A 14,848-nucleotide genomic window follows, 5' to 3' on the forward strand; every position below is an offset into this window, starting at 1 on the left:
CTTGAAAATGTGTTGCCATTCATTTGTCAAATGGTTGGGGCTTGAACAAAAGAGCGTCTGTGATCAATGGTATTTAATATTAATACATCTAAACGGGGCGAACTGTCGGTGATGGACTAATTAAGGTGGATGATAAATCATAGTGCCTATGTAAAACTGTCTATTTGTAGATTATTTTCCGAATTAAAGATAAGTATTTGCCCAGTTATTATCCGCTGTTTGTCCGAGGCGACGGTCTCAATTTCCTTTGTTACCTAAATAGCTGCGGCGGCAACGCGAGTATGTCTATATTTTCTTAAATCGAAACTACAATGACACTGTGAGCAAAAGTATTATCACCTAATGTTGTTAAATATGTGAACCGATGTTAGGTAAGTGACCGTATTCGCGTTTATGTCATAGCTTCATCTATGTTCACTGTTAACAGTGACGAGCGTATTTTTAAGGGATGTATTTAATGTGTGAGACTGGAGGAGTGGTGGGGAGCTATTAACGTTTAGCTTACTGCTTTTGCTATTGTGTTAAAGTTGTTTTGTGTTCAGTCTGCCAAAGGTCTTCCTCGAGAAATGCACTCTCCTTAAACAGGTGTTTACTAACTTTAGGATGGCAACGGTATGTATTGTTTCCAAATATCTACGTTGTTAGCTACTGTGATATGTATAATATACGTTTCTGTCATGACAGCTTAAGCTCAATTGTTGAACTTTTTAGTGAGGGACTTCCTTTTGAGAAACCATCTCTTCTACAAGTATTGTCGCCCATAAAAAACATGCAGTACTGGAATTGAGAAATGTGTAGCCTAATGTTGGTTGATTTCTTTCAATCGTTGATTAAATTATGAGTATAGAGTAATGTTTATTTATTTATCAAGGGTGGCAATCATTTTGGAGGTTATAACAAAAAATCCAGTGTGAAATTCAACTTTTAAGATTTTTCAGAGAAAACTTAATTTAGGATTTTTTCAAAATTCTGTCTCTACCTTTCTTTTTACAGAAGAATTGGGCAACTGGAACGCAATGTGTTGCCAAGAATGACCATAGCAAGCCCACAAATAACGAACTGGCCTACCGAAAAGGAGACATTCTCACTATTGTGGAGACAGGACAGGTAGATTACACGATTATTTATTTTGCTGTCGTGGATTAAAAAAAGAAGAAAAAAGCTGTATTTCTGAACTGAGATAAAATGTATATATTTGCTTAGTTCTACCAAATGCTATTCTGATTTCTAGGGAAAAGGACTTTACAAAGCACGTCATAATACCACCGGGGAGGAAGGACTCATCGCTGCTACCAACTTGCGTGAACGCAAGGCCATTCGCATCGACCCTAGCCTCAGTCTCATGCCGTAGGTGTCCGTAAGGATTTCTGAGCATCATTCGTTTTTGGTTTTCACTTGTCAGTGTATATGGCGTTTTTTTTGTATTACACTTTGAAAAAGTAAACCAGTTCGATAGACTGTCAGAATAAAACCTTTGGCCTTGTGAAATACTCTGTGGAGGAATGTCTCTCTTTTTTTAAATTACTTGTGTTATTTGTCGGTCAGCTGGTTCCACGGTAAGATCTCCGGTCCTGAGGCAGTGTCCAAGCTGAGACCAGTGGAGGACGGCCTGTTCCTGGTGCGCGAGTCAATCCGGCACCCCGGTGACTATGTGCTCTGTGTCAGCTACTCCAGCCAGATCATCCACTACAGAGTCATTTACCAAAACAACAAACTGACCATTGATGACAGCCAATACTTCTACAACCTCATAGACATGATTGAGGTGAGGTGGGAAACAATTGTTAGAATTTGAGACGTTTTGTTACCTGTATTTTCTGTCTGTGTGCCTTGACCAGACGAAAAATATTTTCTCTATTCAAGCCACAATGTTATGAAAACATATATAAGGAAGTATTCATTCATATACCATATTTCCATGTGGTACAACATATCCATCTTTCTATTCATATCAACCATACAAAAGATGAGTGATGTTTTCAGATGTTTGCTAAACAAGATGCTCCATGGACACAAAGTTCAAGTGGTGCCTCAATTATCCTGTATCTCAGCAAAGGTCTCCCAGTCATAAAATAAATATATCTTATTCATTTTCATGAGCTTAGTGCAGACCCTCTCCTATACAACAGCAAAGCTGACCACCTGTCCCAACTGTCCTTGACCTTATCCAGTCTTCATGTTGTCACCACCAAACATGCAGTCTCTACTGTATATGGAAAAAGTATCATTCTGAATATAACAGGAAGTAGGGGAAGCACAGCCACTGTGGAGTTTGGAGATAAAGTGTGAGTCATTAAAGGCTATAAATGACCCATCGGTTCGCAATCTGTGGAGTTCAGATGTCTTTACCTCTCAAACTCATATCACTAACTCTTGTAAGGATATACAGAACAGCAAAAAGCAGATTATTTGGTGATAGTTTTTTCTTAGTTGCAATGCAAAACCATGTTCTCTCCAAAAGTGTCAACATTGTTCAGTATGTTTTTAATATTACTTTTCTTTGCAGTTCTACTCCAAAAATAAGGGTGCTATTGCCACCAGACTTCTAAAACCCAAAGAAAAACAGGGCACCAAGTCAGCTGCATTTGAGCTGTCTAGAAGTAAGAGCTTTAGCTTTATGCTCTCTGCTGTCCTGCTTGGGAGGCCTGCAGGGCATTATGTGTGTGAGACTTGTCTCACTGTTTTATTTAGAATGAAATGCTATGTGTTATACACTGTATGTCTCTGTGTGTCAAAGCTGTGTTATACATTTACAGTGGGGAGAACAAGTATTTGATACACTGCCGATTTTGCAGGTTTTCCTACTTATAAAGCATGTAGAGGTCTGTCATTTTTATCATAGGTACTCTTCAACTGTGAGAGACAGAATCTAAAACAAAACTCCAGAAAATCACATTGTATGATTTTTAAATAATTAATTTCCATTTTATTGCATGACTTAAGTATTTGATCACCTACCAACCAGTAAGAATTCCGGCTCTCACAAACCTGTTCGTTTTTCTTTAAGAAGCCCTCCTGTTCTCCACTCATTACCTGTATTAACTACACCTGTTTGAACTCGTTACCTGTATAAAAGACACCTGTCCACACACTCAATCAAACAGACTCCAACCTCTCCACAATGGCCAAGATCAGAGAGCCGTGTAAGGACATCAGCGATAAAATTGTAGACCTGCACAAGGCTGGGATCGGCTACAGGACAATAGGCAAGCAGCTTGGTGAGAAGGCAACAACTGTTGGCGCAATTATTAGAAAATGGAAGAAGTTCAAGATGACGGTCAATCTCCCTCAGTCTGGGGCTCCATGCAAGATTGCCAATGACCTTCTGGATGATCCAGAGGAGGAATGGAAGAAGGTCATGTGGTCTGATTAGATCAAAAATCTCAATTTTTGTCTCAACTCCACTCACCGTGTTTGGAGGAAGGAGGATGGGTACAACCCCAAGAACACCGTCCCAACCGTCAAGCATGGAGGTGGAAACATCATTCTTGGGGGATGCTTTTCTGCAAAGGGGACAGGATGACTGCACCGTATTGAGGGGAGGATGGATGGGGCCAGGTATTGCGAGATCTTGGCCAACAACCTCCTTCCCTCCATCTCAAGGTCCTGGAGTGGCCTAGCCAGTTTCCAGACCTGAACCCAATAGAAAATCTTTGGAGGGAGCTGAAAGTCTGTATTGCCCAGCGACAGCCCCGAAACCTGAAGGATCTGGAGAAGGTCTGTATGGAGGAGTGGGCCAAAATTCCTGCTGTAGTGTGTGCAAACCTGGTCAAGAACTACAGGAAATGTATGATCTCTGTAATTGCAAACAAAGGTTTCTGTACCAAATATTTAGTTCTGCTTTTCTGATGTATCAAATACTTATGTCATGCAATAAAATGCATATTAATTACTTAAAAATCATACAATGTGATTTTCCGGATTTTTGTTTTAGATTCCGTCACTCACAGTTGAAGAGTACCTATGATAAAGATTACAGACTTCTACATGCTTTGTAAGTGGAAAAAACCTGCAAAATCGGCAGTGTATCAAATCCTTGTTCTCCCCACTGTACGTCTCTGTGTGTCAAAGCTGTGTTATACACTGTATGTCTCTGTGTGTCAAAGCTGTGTGTTATGCACTGTACGTCTCTGTGTGTCAAAGCTGTGTGTTATACACTGTACGTCTCTGTGTGTCAAAGCTGTGTGTTATACACTGTACGTCCCTGTGTGTCAAAGCTGTGTGTTACACACTGTACGTCCCTGTGTGTCAAAGCTGTGTGTTATACACTGTACGTCCCTGTGTGTCAAAGCTGTGTGTTATACACTGTACGTCTCTGTGTGTCAAAGCTGTGTGTTATACACTGTACGTCTCTGTGTGTCAAAGCTGTGTGTTATACACTGTACGTCTCTGTGTGTCAAAGCTGTGTGTTATACACCGTATGTCTCTGTGTGTCAAAGCTGTGTGTTATACACCGTATGTCTCTGTGTGTCAAAGCTGTGTGTTATACACTGTACGTCTCTGTGTGTCAAAGCTGTGTGTTACACATTGTACGTCTCTGTGTCAAAGCTGTGTGTTATACACTGTACGTCTCTGTGTGTCAAAGCTGTGTGTTATACACTGTACGTCCCTGTGTGTCAAAGCTGTGTGTTATACACTGTACGTCTCTGTGTGTCAAAGCTGTGTGTTATACACCGTACGTCTCTGTGTGTCAAAGCTGTGTGTTACACATTGTACGTCTCTGTGTGTCAAAGCTGTGTGTTACACATTGTACGTCTCTGTGTGTCAAAGCTGTGTGTTATACACTGTACGTCTCTGTGTGTCACAGTGGGTTGGCTGCTGGACATGAGTAAGCTGACATTGGGAGAGAGTATTGGAGAGGGGGAGTTTGGAGGTGAGACTACATTGTCTTACTGTAAACATTTTAAACAAGTAAACTGTTGTGTGCCTAAATTGAAGTTTTAAAATGAGATTCTCCTCCTTGATGTCTCCTAGCGGTGTATGCAGGAGACTACATGGGCCAGAAGGTGGCAGTAAAGAGTATTAAATGTGATGTAACGGCACAGGCGTTCTTAGAAGAGACTTCTGTCATGACGTAAGTTGACAGTGGTCAGATGTTACTTCCTTTGAAACTAAATGCAGTAAATTCCTTCACACTTGTGTCCTACGAACACAATTGAACGGTACTGACAGTTAGTTGACCATCCCAATCATGCTAAGCCCCCAACCCATTTTTTTCATAAAACACTTGAATTGGGTGTTTGGGATTTGTTTTTATTCTGGGGAGGGTGTATCAATTGTTTTAATATCAGACTGAATTTAACAATTAAAACACAGTCTCTGGGTATGGGGACATTACGTTCAAGGGTTTATCTAACTGAATAAATTCTAAATGAAAGTAAACTTGTCTTTGTCCTTTGTTCCTTTCAAATTCTTTAATTTCCTCTTTCCTTCCCAATCATCAAATTGTTCTTGATCTGATTCTGGTCTTTTCATTAGGAAATTGCAGCATAAGAATCTGGTGCGGTTGTTGGGGGTAATCTTACATGATGGACTGCACATCGTTACAGAGCTCATGGCCAAGGTAGTACGGCTGTGACTTTAGCACAGCAACTCAAGAGTAGCTAATATATTATGTATAATGTCAGTCCTGAAGACAGGCCCTGATAACTGATTTAAGAAAAACGACTGTAACAATCAATTATTTTCAAATGTTTCCAACTGTTATACGTCTATATTACTTTGTGTGTTGCAGGGTAACCTGGTGAACTTCCTCCGAACGAGGGGCCGTTTTGTCATCACCACTGACCAGCTACTACACTTTGCACTGTGAGGCCACACCAGAATTCCATCAATAACCAATTAGAAGTGTATATACTCCATAATAGAACTCTCCAATTGTCAGCTATTTTCCCAACCATTGTTATTCCTAGCTGATACTGTTTTATTTTTAACAGTTAAATAACACATACTGACACAACATTAGTGGTAGCTTACTTAGTAAGATTATGACGCCTGTACCGCCAGAGGTTGTGGGTGCAATTCCCAATGGGAGCCGGTATGATAGAAGCATGAAAACGTACACGTTCACTTTCTCTGTCTTTATTACGAGCAGTGCATTTGTGTGTACATCAGTGTTTTTGTGTGTTCAGAGATGTGTGTGAGGGTATGGAGTATCTGGAGTCCAAGAGGCTGGTCCACAGAGATCTAGCGGCTCGAAACATCCTGGTCTCCAACGAGGGCGTGGCTAAGATCAGTGACTTTGGGTTGACCAAGGTGGACCGCAAGGCCTCAGACAACGCTAAACTACCAGTAAAATGGACAGCCCCTGAGGCCTTGAAGAAAGAGGTAGGATCTTTACCTTTGGAACATGATCACATCATTAGTGAGTGTGTACTTCTATTTGTTTCACACCTGAAAAAGTATATATTTCTGTAGGTTTTTTCTCTCAATTCAAAGTAGTTTTTTGGGTATCACAACTCCCCCCTTGCTTCTGGCCCAGTGCTCTACCCACCAGGCTAACTGCTGTTAATGTTTGAGTTGGTGTGTTATTTTTTTTGCCTGCCTAGCATTACATAGTACCTGAGGTGACCAGCAGCCATCAAAGGAACGGTCATTTAATTTATTTTCTGGTCATGTATGGTTGGCCTGCAGAAATTCTCCACACGGTCAGACATATGGAGCTACGGTGTTCTTCTCTGGGAAACATTCTCCTATGGTCGACAACCTTACCCAAAAATGGTGAGTTCTTCACCGATATTTGTGATCTGTGATGTACTGTTCGGAGTTCAGTGGCAACAGAAATGACTTCGGGATAAACATTGAAATGCTTAGAAATACCAAGCCAGTCTGGCCTCTATGGTGGTGCCGCAGTGTGCAGAACTGGCATGGAAACACTCAGTCCTTCAGAGATGCTGCAAGTCTGGAGGTGTTTTCCTGTATTTTGGGAGCCACTGTGGATCAGAGCTTAATGACAGCATGCTCAGGAGGCCTGGACAGTGTCCAGTGCCCTTATCTCAGCGGCGACGAGTGGCAGAGGGCCAGTCCGCGAGCTTTTTCTAACTTGTGTTCTTTTGAGATCTTGGCCTCACTGCGTCTTTCCCAATTAACATTATCTCAGGTTACATAAAAGTCTGGAGTAGGTCATGGAAAATGGGGTTTATTTGAACCTTATCCCTTCCTTACCCATTATCCAGCTACGTCAGCAGTCCTTTATCCACTGATTGACTTATTTACGGCACTGAAACTAAGGAAATGACCCTGTGGTTAAAGACCAGGTGAATGCGTCATAGACATGGACTTGCCCCAGACTTATTAGATCTGTCCTGAGTAGGAGTAAGGGGGGGAAATTAGCACTTTTCTGAAGTCTGGTTTTTCTGTGTGCAATTCTGATATTGAACCAGTAGAGGACCTCCATGAATTGGTTTTATTTCAGTCCCATTGCTTCATGTCTATAGCTTGAATGAAGTTGCTAGCTATTTCTAGAAAAATTGCTAACAGTGGAGATAACATAGGCCACATTGCACCTTTCCTAGTAAGCATTTGTCTGATAAGCTACCTATTAACGTACATCCATCTGGATTGACTTGTTTGCAGAATTACAAAATATCCCTCTAACAAACGATGCTGCATCTGTTAAAAGTAGGGAAACAGAATGCTTATTTATTAATTTACTCCATATTCTAAATCCTCTATCAATGATGTGTCTGTTTGGAGAGAGTCTCAGTTACTCCTCATACAGGCAGAGAATCAAAGCAATGGCACTAAGCAGGTAATAACGGCAGGGATAAACCAGGATTAGTGCATGTAGGCTGTGTTTCTACGGTAACAGCTCCTGCTTGCAGCCAGTCAAAAAGAAGAACTAAGGGGTTGTGGGTGAGAGGGAGAGAATGTGAGTGTGTACGTGCTTGTGTGTGTGTGTGTGTGTGTGTGTGTGTGTGTGTTTATGCATTCCTACATGTGTATGTGTTTGTACACATAGTGGGGAAGAGATTAGGGTACTTACGCTCTCCTGTGACACTCAGTGTCACTGTCAATCCTTTGTACTTGGTCAGCCCTGACCCTGTTTGACTGGGAGGTTAGACAGAAAATGAGGACATGAAGTGGGCGGGGGGGGGGGGGGCATATCATTAGAGAGTGAATCATAAGTGAAATTGTTTAAAGCAGGCAATTAACATGCAGGTGCAGTATGTAGGCTAAATGCTCAATTCCCTTTCTGCCCCCCCCCAGTCTCTGAAGGAGGTGAAGGAGCAAGTGGAGCAGGGCTACCGTATGGAGGCTCCAGACGGATGCCCCCCCAGTGTATACGCCCTGATGAGGTGCTGCTGGGAGGCTGAGCCCAAGAAGCGTCCCTCCTTCCATAAACTGCAGGAGAAGCTAGCAGCAGAGCTGGCCAAACACAGTCCTGACCCTGGCTGCTGACGTCACTTCCCTAATCCAAATAGCTACTGTTTTTTTTTTTTAGCTGCCTGGATCATGGCAGTGACCTGGGCCAGGTGTACTTGAGTGGGCTTGAACCCAGAGAAGTCTGGTCAGGGCTGGATATTATGGTTGAGGCTCGTAATAATACAGTGTACATTTTTCCCCCAGTTCCATGATGAGCATTAACACTACAGTATAGACACCAACACACACGCAGTAAAATGGAGACACAGGCTTCACTGTCTTTGCAACACAAGTCAACAGCACTTAAAAACTAAGCTCTATATTTAAGTACCAATCTTTAAATAGTTACAATATAAAATCATGCATTTTGATGTTGAATTTTTTATGTGAAAATTGAGTAATACAATATTGTAATATATGTAAACTGAATTTAAGTCATGAAGGAGAATATAATAAGGGATGAATTTCAACAGCATTACATTGGTTTATTTTTATTGGAAGTTAATACTGTAAATAGTTCTTACACCTGCTGCTGTGGTAATTCAGCTTCTGATCAACATTATCGGTGTGGATAATGTGGCCATTATTTTTCTTTCATAAAAAAGCGGGACAGAGGGAGAAAAGAAGAGAGGGAGAGCGAGAACGAGATGGAAAGAGGGATGAAGCTTATCCAGGATTAAAACTCAGATCACCCGTATCTGCTTGTTTTGGACTGTAATTGTCCAGCAATATGCCCTGCGACTCAGAGTTTAATATGTGAAATCTTGAATGTTATTGCTGATATTAGTGGGGAATTACAAAGCCGACAGCAGTTTGTATGTGTAGAGATTCAGAGGAGCTGCGGGAGATTGGAATTGTTTTTAGTTCATTTGCCTTTGATTTACTATAGCTAGTAGGCCTATACACACATTGAGACCAGTCCCCAGTCATACTGACTGAACAGACCATTCATTTATCTGTGGTAACATTATTTATGTATCAAATACAGTTCTTAAATGCTGGACTGGAAACAGAATATAAGTATGTGCTTTTTCTATCATTGTAATGTCTACATTGCTGGAGTTACTAAGTCAAATGCCTTATACATGGACAGATAATAAGGGCATGTACATTTACTCTAGAAGGTGTGACCAATTAAAAAGGTGTGGCATATTGAAAGGACTTTCCCTGATGGATCAACCCTATTACTTTATTTGTAATTACTCAGATTGAACAGTTAATCTCTGGCATTGGGCAATGGACATTTAAAAATGTTTGCTACATTCTGCATCCGGGAGTTTACAGGGGGAACAAAACATTATAGACTTGAAACAACCCAGATTAGAGGGGAAAGCTTACTTTTTGGGGATTGTTGACATGTTATGACACAAATTATTAGTTTTAAGTCTTTGTAAGCTTGGTATTTGTCTTTCACCCATGGGAGACCCCAGATTGAGTGCTGATCCCATTCCCTCTCGTCACATCACCATAGGGATTCTGTGTGGATTTGCTTTGTTTCCCTTAAGCTTCTAATGGGATGATATAAAATATTCTGAGAAATAATGAAAAAATAAATTGGAACATTTTGAACATATTATTAAAAGATAAGGATGGCATTTTGTTTCTGTCTGAGGAAAGGCATGGCTATTGAAGGAGGAGTTGTTTGAATGTTGCTGCATTTGTAATTAAGTTAAAGAACCTACTGGCTATTGGCCACTTCCAGTACACAACATTAGAAGTGGGAGTTTGTTTAAAACAAAAATACCTGTGTTCTGACAGACATAAATCATAGTCAGAATGTTTAATAACGTTTATTTATATACTTCAAGCAACATAATACTTATGTCACTATACCACATTGTGTCTGTAATTATAAGAGAGAAAAAGACAATATATATTAAGTGCTTAATTTGCAGTCTTATACACATACATGCAAGTGGTGAACAAGTTTGTAGGTTTGAAATGGCATATAACATATCTAAATGCTGCAGTAGACGGAGTAAGAATGGATGCAGGGCAGTTTTGTTTTGAAAGCAAGTTTACCCACTTGTGATTAAATGCTACTATTTTTACATTTTAATGAGACCTAGTCGACCAGGTCGTGGGCAAAGCCTTTCCTGGATTGCCCAATTGATAATGGTGGCCAAAACTGAGCTTAACCTTACAGTAAGTTGACTGGGAAATAGAGATGATCTCTCGGGCCAAGCCTGTTTTGGGGTGGTGTTGGGCCAACATGGAAAATCCCCTGGATGCCACAGTATGCCTGACCTTGGCCGCCTACGGATGCAGCAAGACACAGGGCATTGGTATCTTTATTAGCTAGTAATTCAGCAGACATAGTTATCAGACTCCTATAATCCAGGCTTAAAATGAAGAGTGCTGTTTTACATATCTTTAAGCTGCTCTAGGCTGAAGAAGGCCAAGTTGCTAAAGCACTGAGCCAATAACAAGTGAGGTTGTTAGTTCAAAGCCCAGCCAAATTGATCAATGTTGTTTACCGGAGCAAGAAACTCAATCCTAATTGCATTTGTAACAGGAGTGCTTGCTAAATGTTTTTTGATCATTACACTTAAAAATCAAACTGAGGCTAGGGTGAGGTCTCGGAGTGCATTATGTATGTAATATATTATTTGACACTTATCCTGTATAATCCTCCAAAAACTGAGCCTCAAATGCAAAGATATTTTTGATTCTGAAACAAATAATGTATATAAAAATATGGTGCATGATGGAAAAATGAAACCAAAAAGTTTGTGGCCACCATTATTTAATAAATATTTTTGCATTTATGCATCAGTTTTGGACACTGTCCTCCTCAGTGTGTGCTTCTCTATACTCAGCAACACGGAAAGTTACTGGATTTCCAGGTGTTCTTCTCTCATCAAAAGTACCTGTGGAACCCAATTAAAGCTCACCTGCCTGGGTCCTTTGTTTACTGGCCTGTGTGAATGCTAATTAGGACCAGCGCCAATTGTGAGTGAAGCCTTCCAGCCCCAGAGCCTTGGTTTATGTCACACCGAGGGCATGCACTAGAGGCAGGAGGCTGCATACAATGACACTGTATATGTAGCGGTGGCGAACAACAGTAATTCAGTTATGAAACAGTTAAGGGATCAGTGGCATCCCTTCGCTCACTTATTTCTGATTGACTTTAGTCCTGTTTGTCCGGCACGGCCTGAGGTATCGGCGGTTGATTTGTCCATTACCATGGTCAAATTAATATACAGGATGGCTACCATTTGTAGTGTAGATCTTAAATATGTTCCCCAAAACATGTTCTCCGCTACAATTTTTAATTAGGAAGGTTTTTAAAAAATTATTTGGGTTGTGCTGCTGAGTTATGTTACCAAAAGACAAACAGAATTTCATTGCGCAGTAAAAACAGAAACAAAGAAAATCCCTCTGACAACCAAACAAGAGTTCGGTAATTAGAAGAGGTTCTGAAAGAAAGAAAAAAAAAAGAGAAATTGCAAGGAACAGGACCAGCTTGGTCTGACAACTTAAAGTGGAAGCTAGAGGTGTTGCTCTGAGGAGCACAGGCAAAAATTGGTGGATCTTTATTAAGATAAACAGCTCAAGACATTCTTTTGGTGAGTGTCAGTTTCCTCTTGTGTGAGCATGCTTTTTTGCAATATCTGTCATACTCATGGGAGAGAAGAAACAGCTGGTTCAACAAACTGTCCCCTCCCTAGTCACCCCACAAAGAATAAAACTGCCAGTGACATTCCTCTCTCTGGGGCAGCCTTTCTGTGGAGTGAGGCAAGAAGTTCTGTAGAACAATTAGCAGGCCAGATGTCTTGGTGGCACTTCCTTGGTGGCACATTTGGACCCACAAGGATGTTTCCAATATGGGTGTACATGAGGTACAGTACATAATGTATACATTCTTCTATTATGGTCAGACAAGTAACATTAAAGTTGGGGTGAATTCTACTAAACTTTTGACAAGCCAAAAACAGACAACAAAGAATATTTTTAAGTCCTGAAACCAAGTCCTATGACCCATTTATACCATAGAAGATTAAGAGATGGAGGCTCCTGGCATGATTTTGATCTTTGTGTGTTTTCTGATCTGAGCCTGCCTAATCCCCCAAGAAGGTCCTGTAATCCAGGGCCATAAGGCCTGTACAGAAGGAACTAATCAGACCAGCTCCATTATGACACAATTTAATATACTGTCTAACCAAGACTCCGATGGACTCCTATTCTTAAGAGGACTTGGTCGAAAGTATTGGACTATATTGAGGTTGTCATGACATTAAAATTGAGCATTTGTGAACCAGAGTTATGAAACATGTGTTTTCACCCTATGGCTGATCAGATTTGAATATACTGTGGAGACCTAGTAAAGGCCTCACCTAGGGTTGTGTATTAGAGTATTTATGGGCCACACATCTATACTGAAGCACTTAAAAGTCCAGATGGCGTCCCCAGTGCTTGTGCCAACCAGCTGGTGGGAGTCTTTATGGACATCTTTATCCTGTTCCTGACATCGGCTGTGGTTTCCACATGCCCAAGAACACCAAGGTAACATGTCTTAATAACCATTGCCCATTGCACTCGCCCATGTCATCGTGAGGTGTTTTGGGAGGCTCGTTGTGTTCCAAACACACGGTCCCATTGACCGCAACCACCATGACCGCAACCACATTGACCGCAACAACCGTCTCTGGCCTGACCGGCAACACTTCTCAGCCTGCGGGCTGGAGGCGAGCAAACTGGCATTACGGTGCCAGGATAACAGCCCCCCCCTTTGTGTAAGGAAATCAAAGGAGATGATGATTGACTTTAGTAAGCAGAGGGCTCACTCCCCAATCCACATCAACAGGGCTAGAATAGTGACAGTCTGTCAAGACTGAGGGCTAGTCATGGACATTCATTGCCACCAGAACAGAAGAAATAGGGTCCTATAATTATCTACATAATCTCTCTTCCTTTGATTGACATACTTAATTTCCACTTTCAAATATACATGAAGAAACGAGGTTCCACTCCTACTGCAAAGTTGGAAAAAGAAAATAAAGAAAGAATATAACATGGACTGAACCTGGGGCACCCTATAACTTCAGTAATTTAATTTGAGTTAATCTTGTTAAAGCTACAGGTAGCGTTAGTTTCTGGTGTTTTGGGCCTCTTGTAATGACTCAGTTAATTGGCTTCATGGTAATGGTTACATATGTAAGTGCTTTGTAGACTTGAAACAGGGCCTGACCTTCTGTCCTTTGACCCAGGAGATTTCCTTTACATTGTCATGGCTTATAGTGCTCCTGTGTCAAATGCCTCCACAGCACGGAACACTTGTGGACTTCTTAAGATTAGAAAATAGACACAGTAATAATGCAGATTTAATGACTTACTGTACCTGTTGATTTGGGTAGATTGATTGTATCGGCTAATAGTGGGCGTTAGAAAGGCTTCAAGACAGGAAGTGTGTGGTCATGAGGGGTTTGGGGATCAGTAGCGTCAGATGGCCCGGAAGCCGGACAAGGAAGAGGCACTTGATTGACAAAGTGGGGCATCTAAGCAGTAGAATAAATGCCAAAATAGGTACATGTTCTCCAAGGCAGACCGTGCCTTTTCGCATTAAGAATATCAGATTAAGGACGGACAGTTATCCGCACACGTTCCCGGCTCCAGTAATCATAGAAATAGCCTTCTGCTATGCTAACTCCCACAACATGCTCCGATGTAGAGGGTCCTAGTATACATCCACAAAGGCTGTGTTAGTCTAGACCTTTGTTCTTGCTAAGCAGGAGCACATCTTGTTTAAAGACACAGTCCAGGATAAGCCCTTACAAATGTAAAACTTTTTAGGAGAATAGGAATATACCACACAACTTTCATTTATTTATGCAGATTTTGTAGAACGTACACTACAGGTGATGTCAACTGCACGCAATGTCCAGGGATGCATTTTGCTTATGAACACTACTTTCAAAACTCACTGAGTTTTGAAAGCAGCAACAGCATCAAGTGTAACATAAATATATTGATGTCTTGGGGTGAAGGCACTCACTGAACCATTGTGGATAAGACCTGCATCATTGGGAGTGATTAGCTGCTAAGCAAACATTACACCATGTATAAATAATATGGAGCTCTCCATGACAGCACTGTTCAATGATGGGACAACCCAGGTTAGATAGGTGCACATTTATCTGCACACTTTAAATGGACATGTCAGTTAAAGCCCAACAGGGACATGGCATTAAACTTGGCATTTCACAGCAATGTTGACTTCCCTATCCTAGCCCATAAACTGAATCCATACTGTTGTGGTTGAAGCTTAATATAAGCTACTGTACATCTAGCCTAATCAAATATTACTTGGCAGATGCTTTGTTAACAACAGGTGTCGACTAACTTTTACTAAATTTAAGTAGAATAAGTAACAAAAGAACATTATAAAGCTATTAACACAAGAAATAAGTGTTGAGGGTGAATATGGCTGATATGTTGTTGCCCAGTCTCATCACGTGGGTGGCCTATCAGGATGTCCAGTATC

General features: G+C 41.1%; 1 protein-coding gene across 3 annotated transcripts; it reads left to right on the top strand.

Moving 5' to 3' along the window:
• The first annotated feature begins 42 nt into the window (after positions 1 to 42).
• matk (megakaryocyte-associated tyrosine kinase) lies at positions 43 to 9,940 on the top strand. Of its 3 annotated transcripts, none has more exons than XM_020048803.2 (13): positions 43 to 69; positions 543 to 612; positions 994 to 1,107; positions 1,232 to 1,347; positions 1,546 to 1,765; positions 2,507 to 2,600; positions 4,808 to 4,873; positions 4,975 to 5,074; positions 5,479 to 5,563; positions 5,735 to 5,808; positions 6,132 to 6,327; positions 6,634 to 6,720; positions 8,209 to 9,940. In XM_020048803.2, exons 2-13 carry the CDS (start codon positions 604 to 606, stop codon positions 8,398 to 8,400), a joined length of 1,353 nt encoding a protein of 450 aa, XP_019904362.2. In that variant the 5' UTR covers positions 43 to 69; positions 543 to 603; the 3' UTR covers positions 8,401 to 9,940. The 3 variants fall into 3 exon arrangements, with proteins under 3 accessions (XP_019904362.2, XP_010869782.2, XP_010869783.2); XM_010871480.3 differs by lacking the exon at positions 43 to 69 and adding an exon at positions 117 to 371; XM_010871481.3 differs by lacking the exon at positions 43 to 69 and adding an exon at positions 117 to 279.
• Positions 9,941 to 14,848: the final 4,908 nt, after the last annotated feature.

The sequence above is a fragment of the Esox lucius genome, chromosome 8 (genome assembly GCF_011004845.1).
Source record: "Esox lucius isolate fEsoLuc1 chromosome 8, fEsoLuc1.pri, whole genome shotgun sequence".
NCBI classification, from domain to species: domain Eukaryota; kingdom Metazoa; phylum Chordata; class Actinopteri; order Esociformes; family Esocidae; genus Esox; species Esox lucius.

What these genes read in the sequence shown, in the direction of transcription:
- matk (XM_020048803.2), top strand. An exon ending in ACCTCATAGACATGATTGAG is followed by an intron (nt 1,766 to 2,506) that starts GTGAGGTGGGAA and finishes TTTTCTTTGCAG; the next exon opens with TTCTACTCCAAAAATAAGGG. An exon ending in GAAGAGACTTCTGTCATGAC is followed by an intron (nt 5,075 to 5,478) that starts GTAAGTTGACAG and finishes TCTTTTCATTAG; the next exon opens with GAAATTGCAGCATAAGAATC.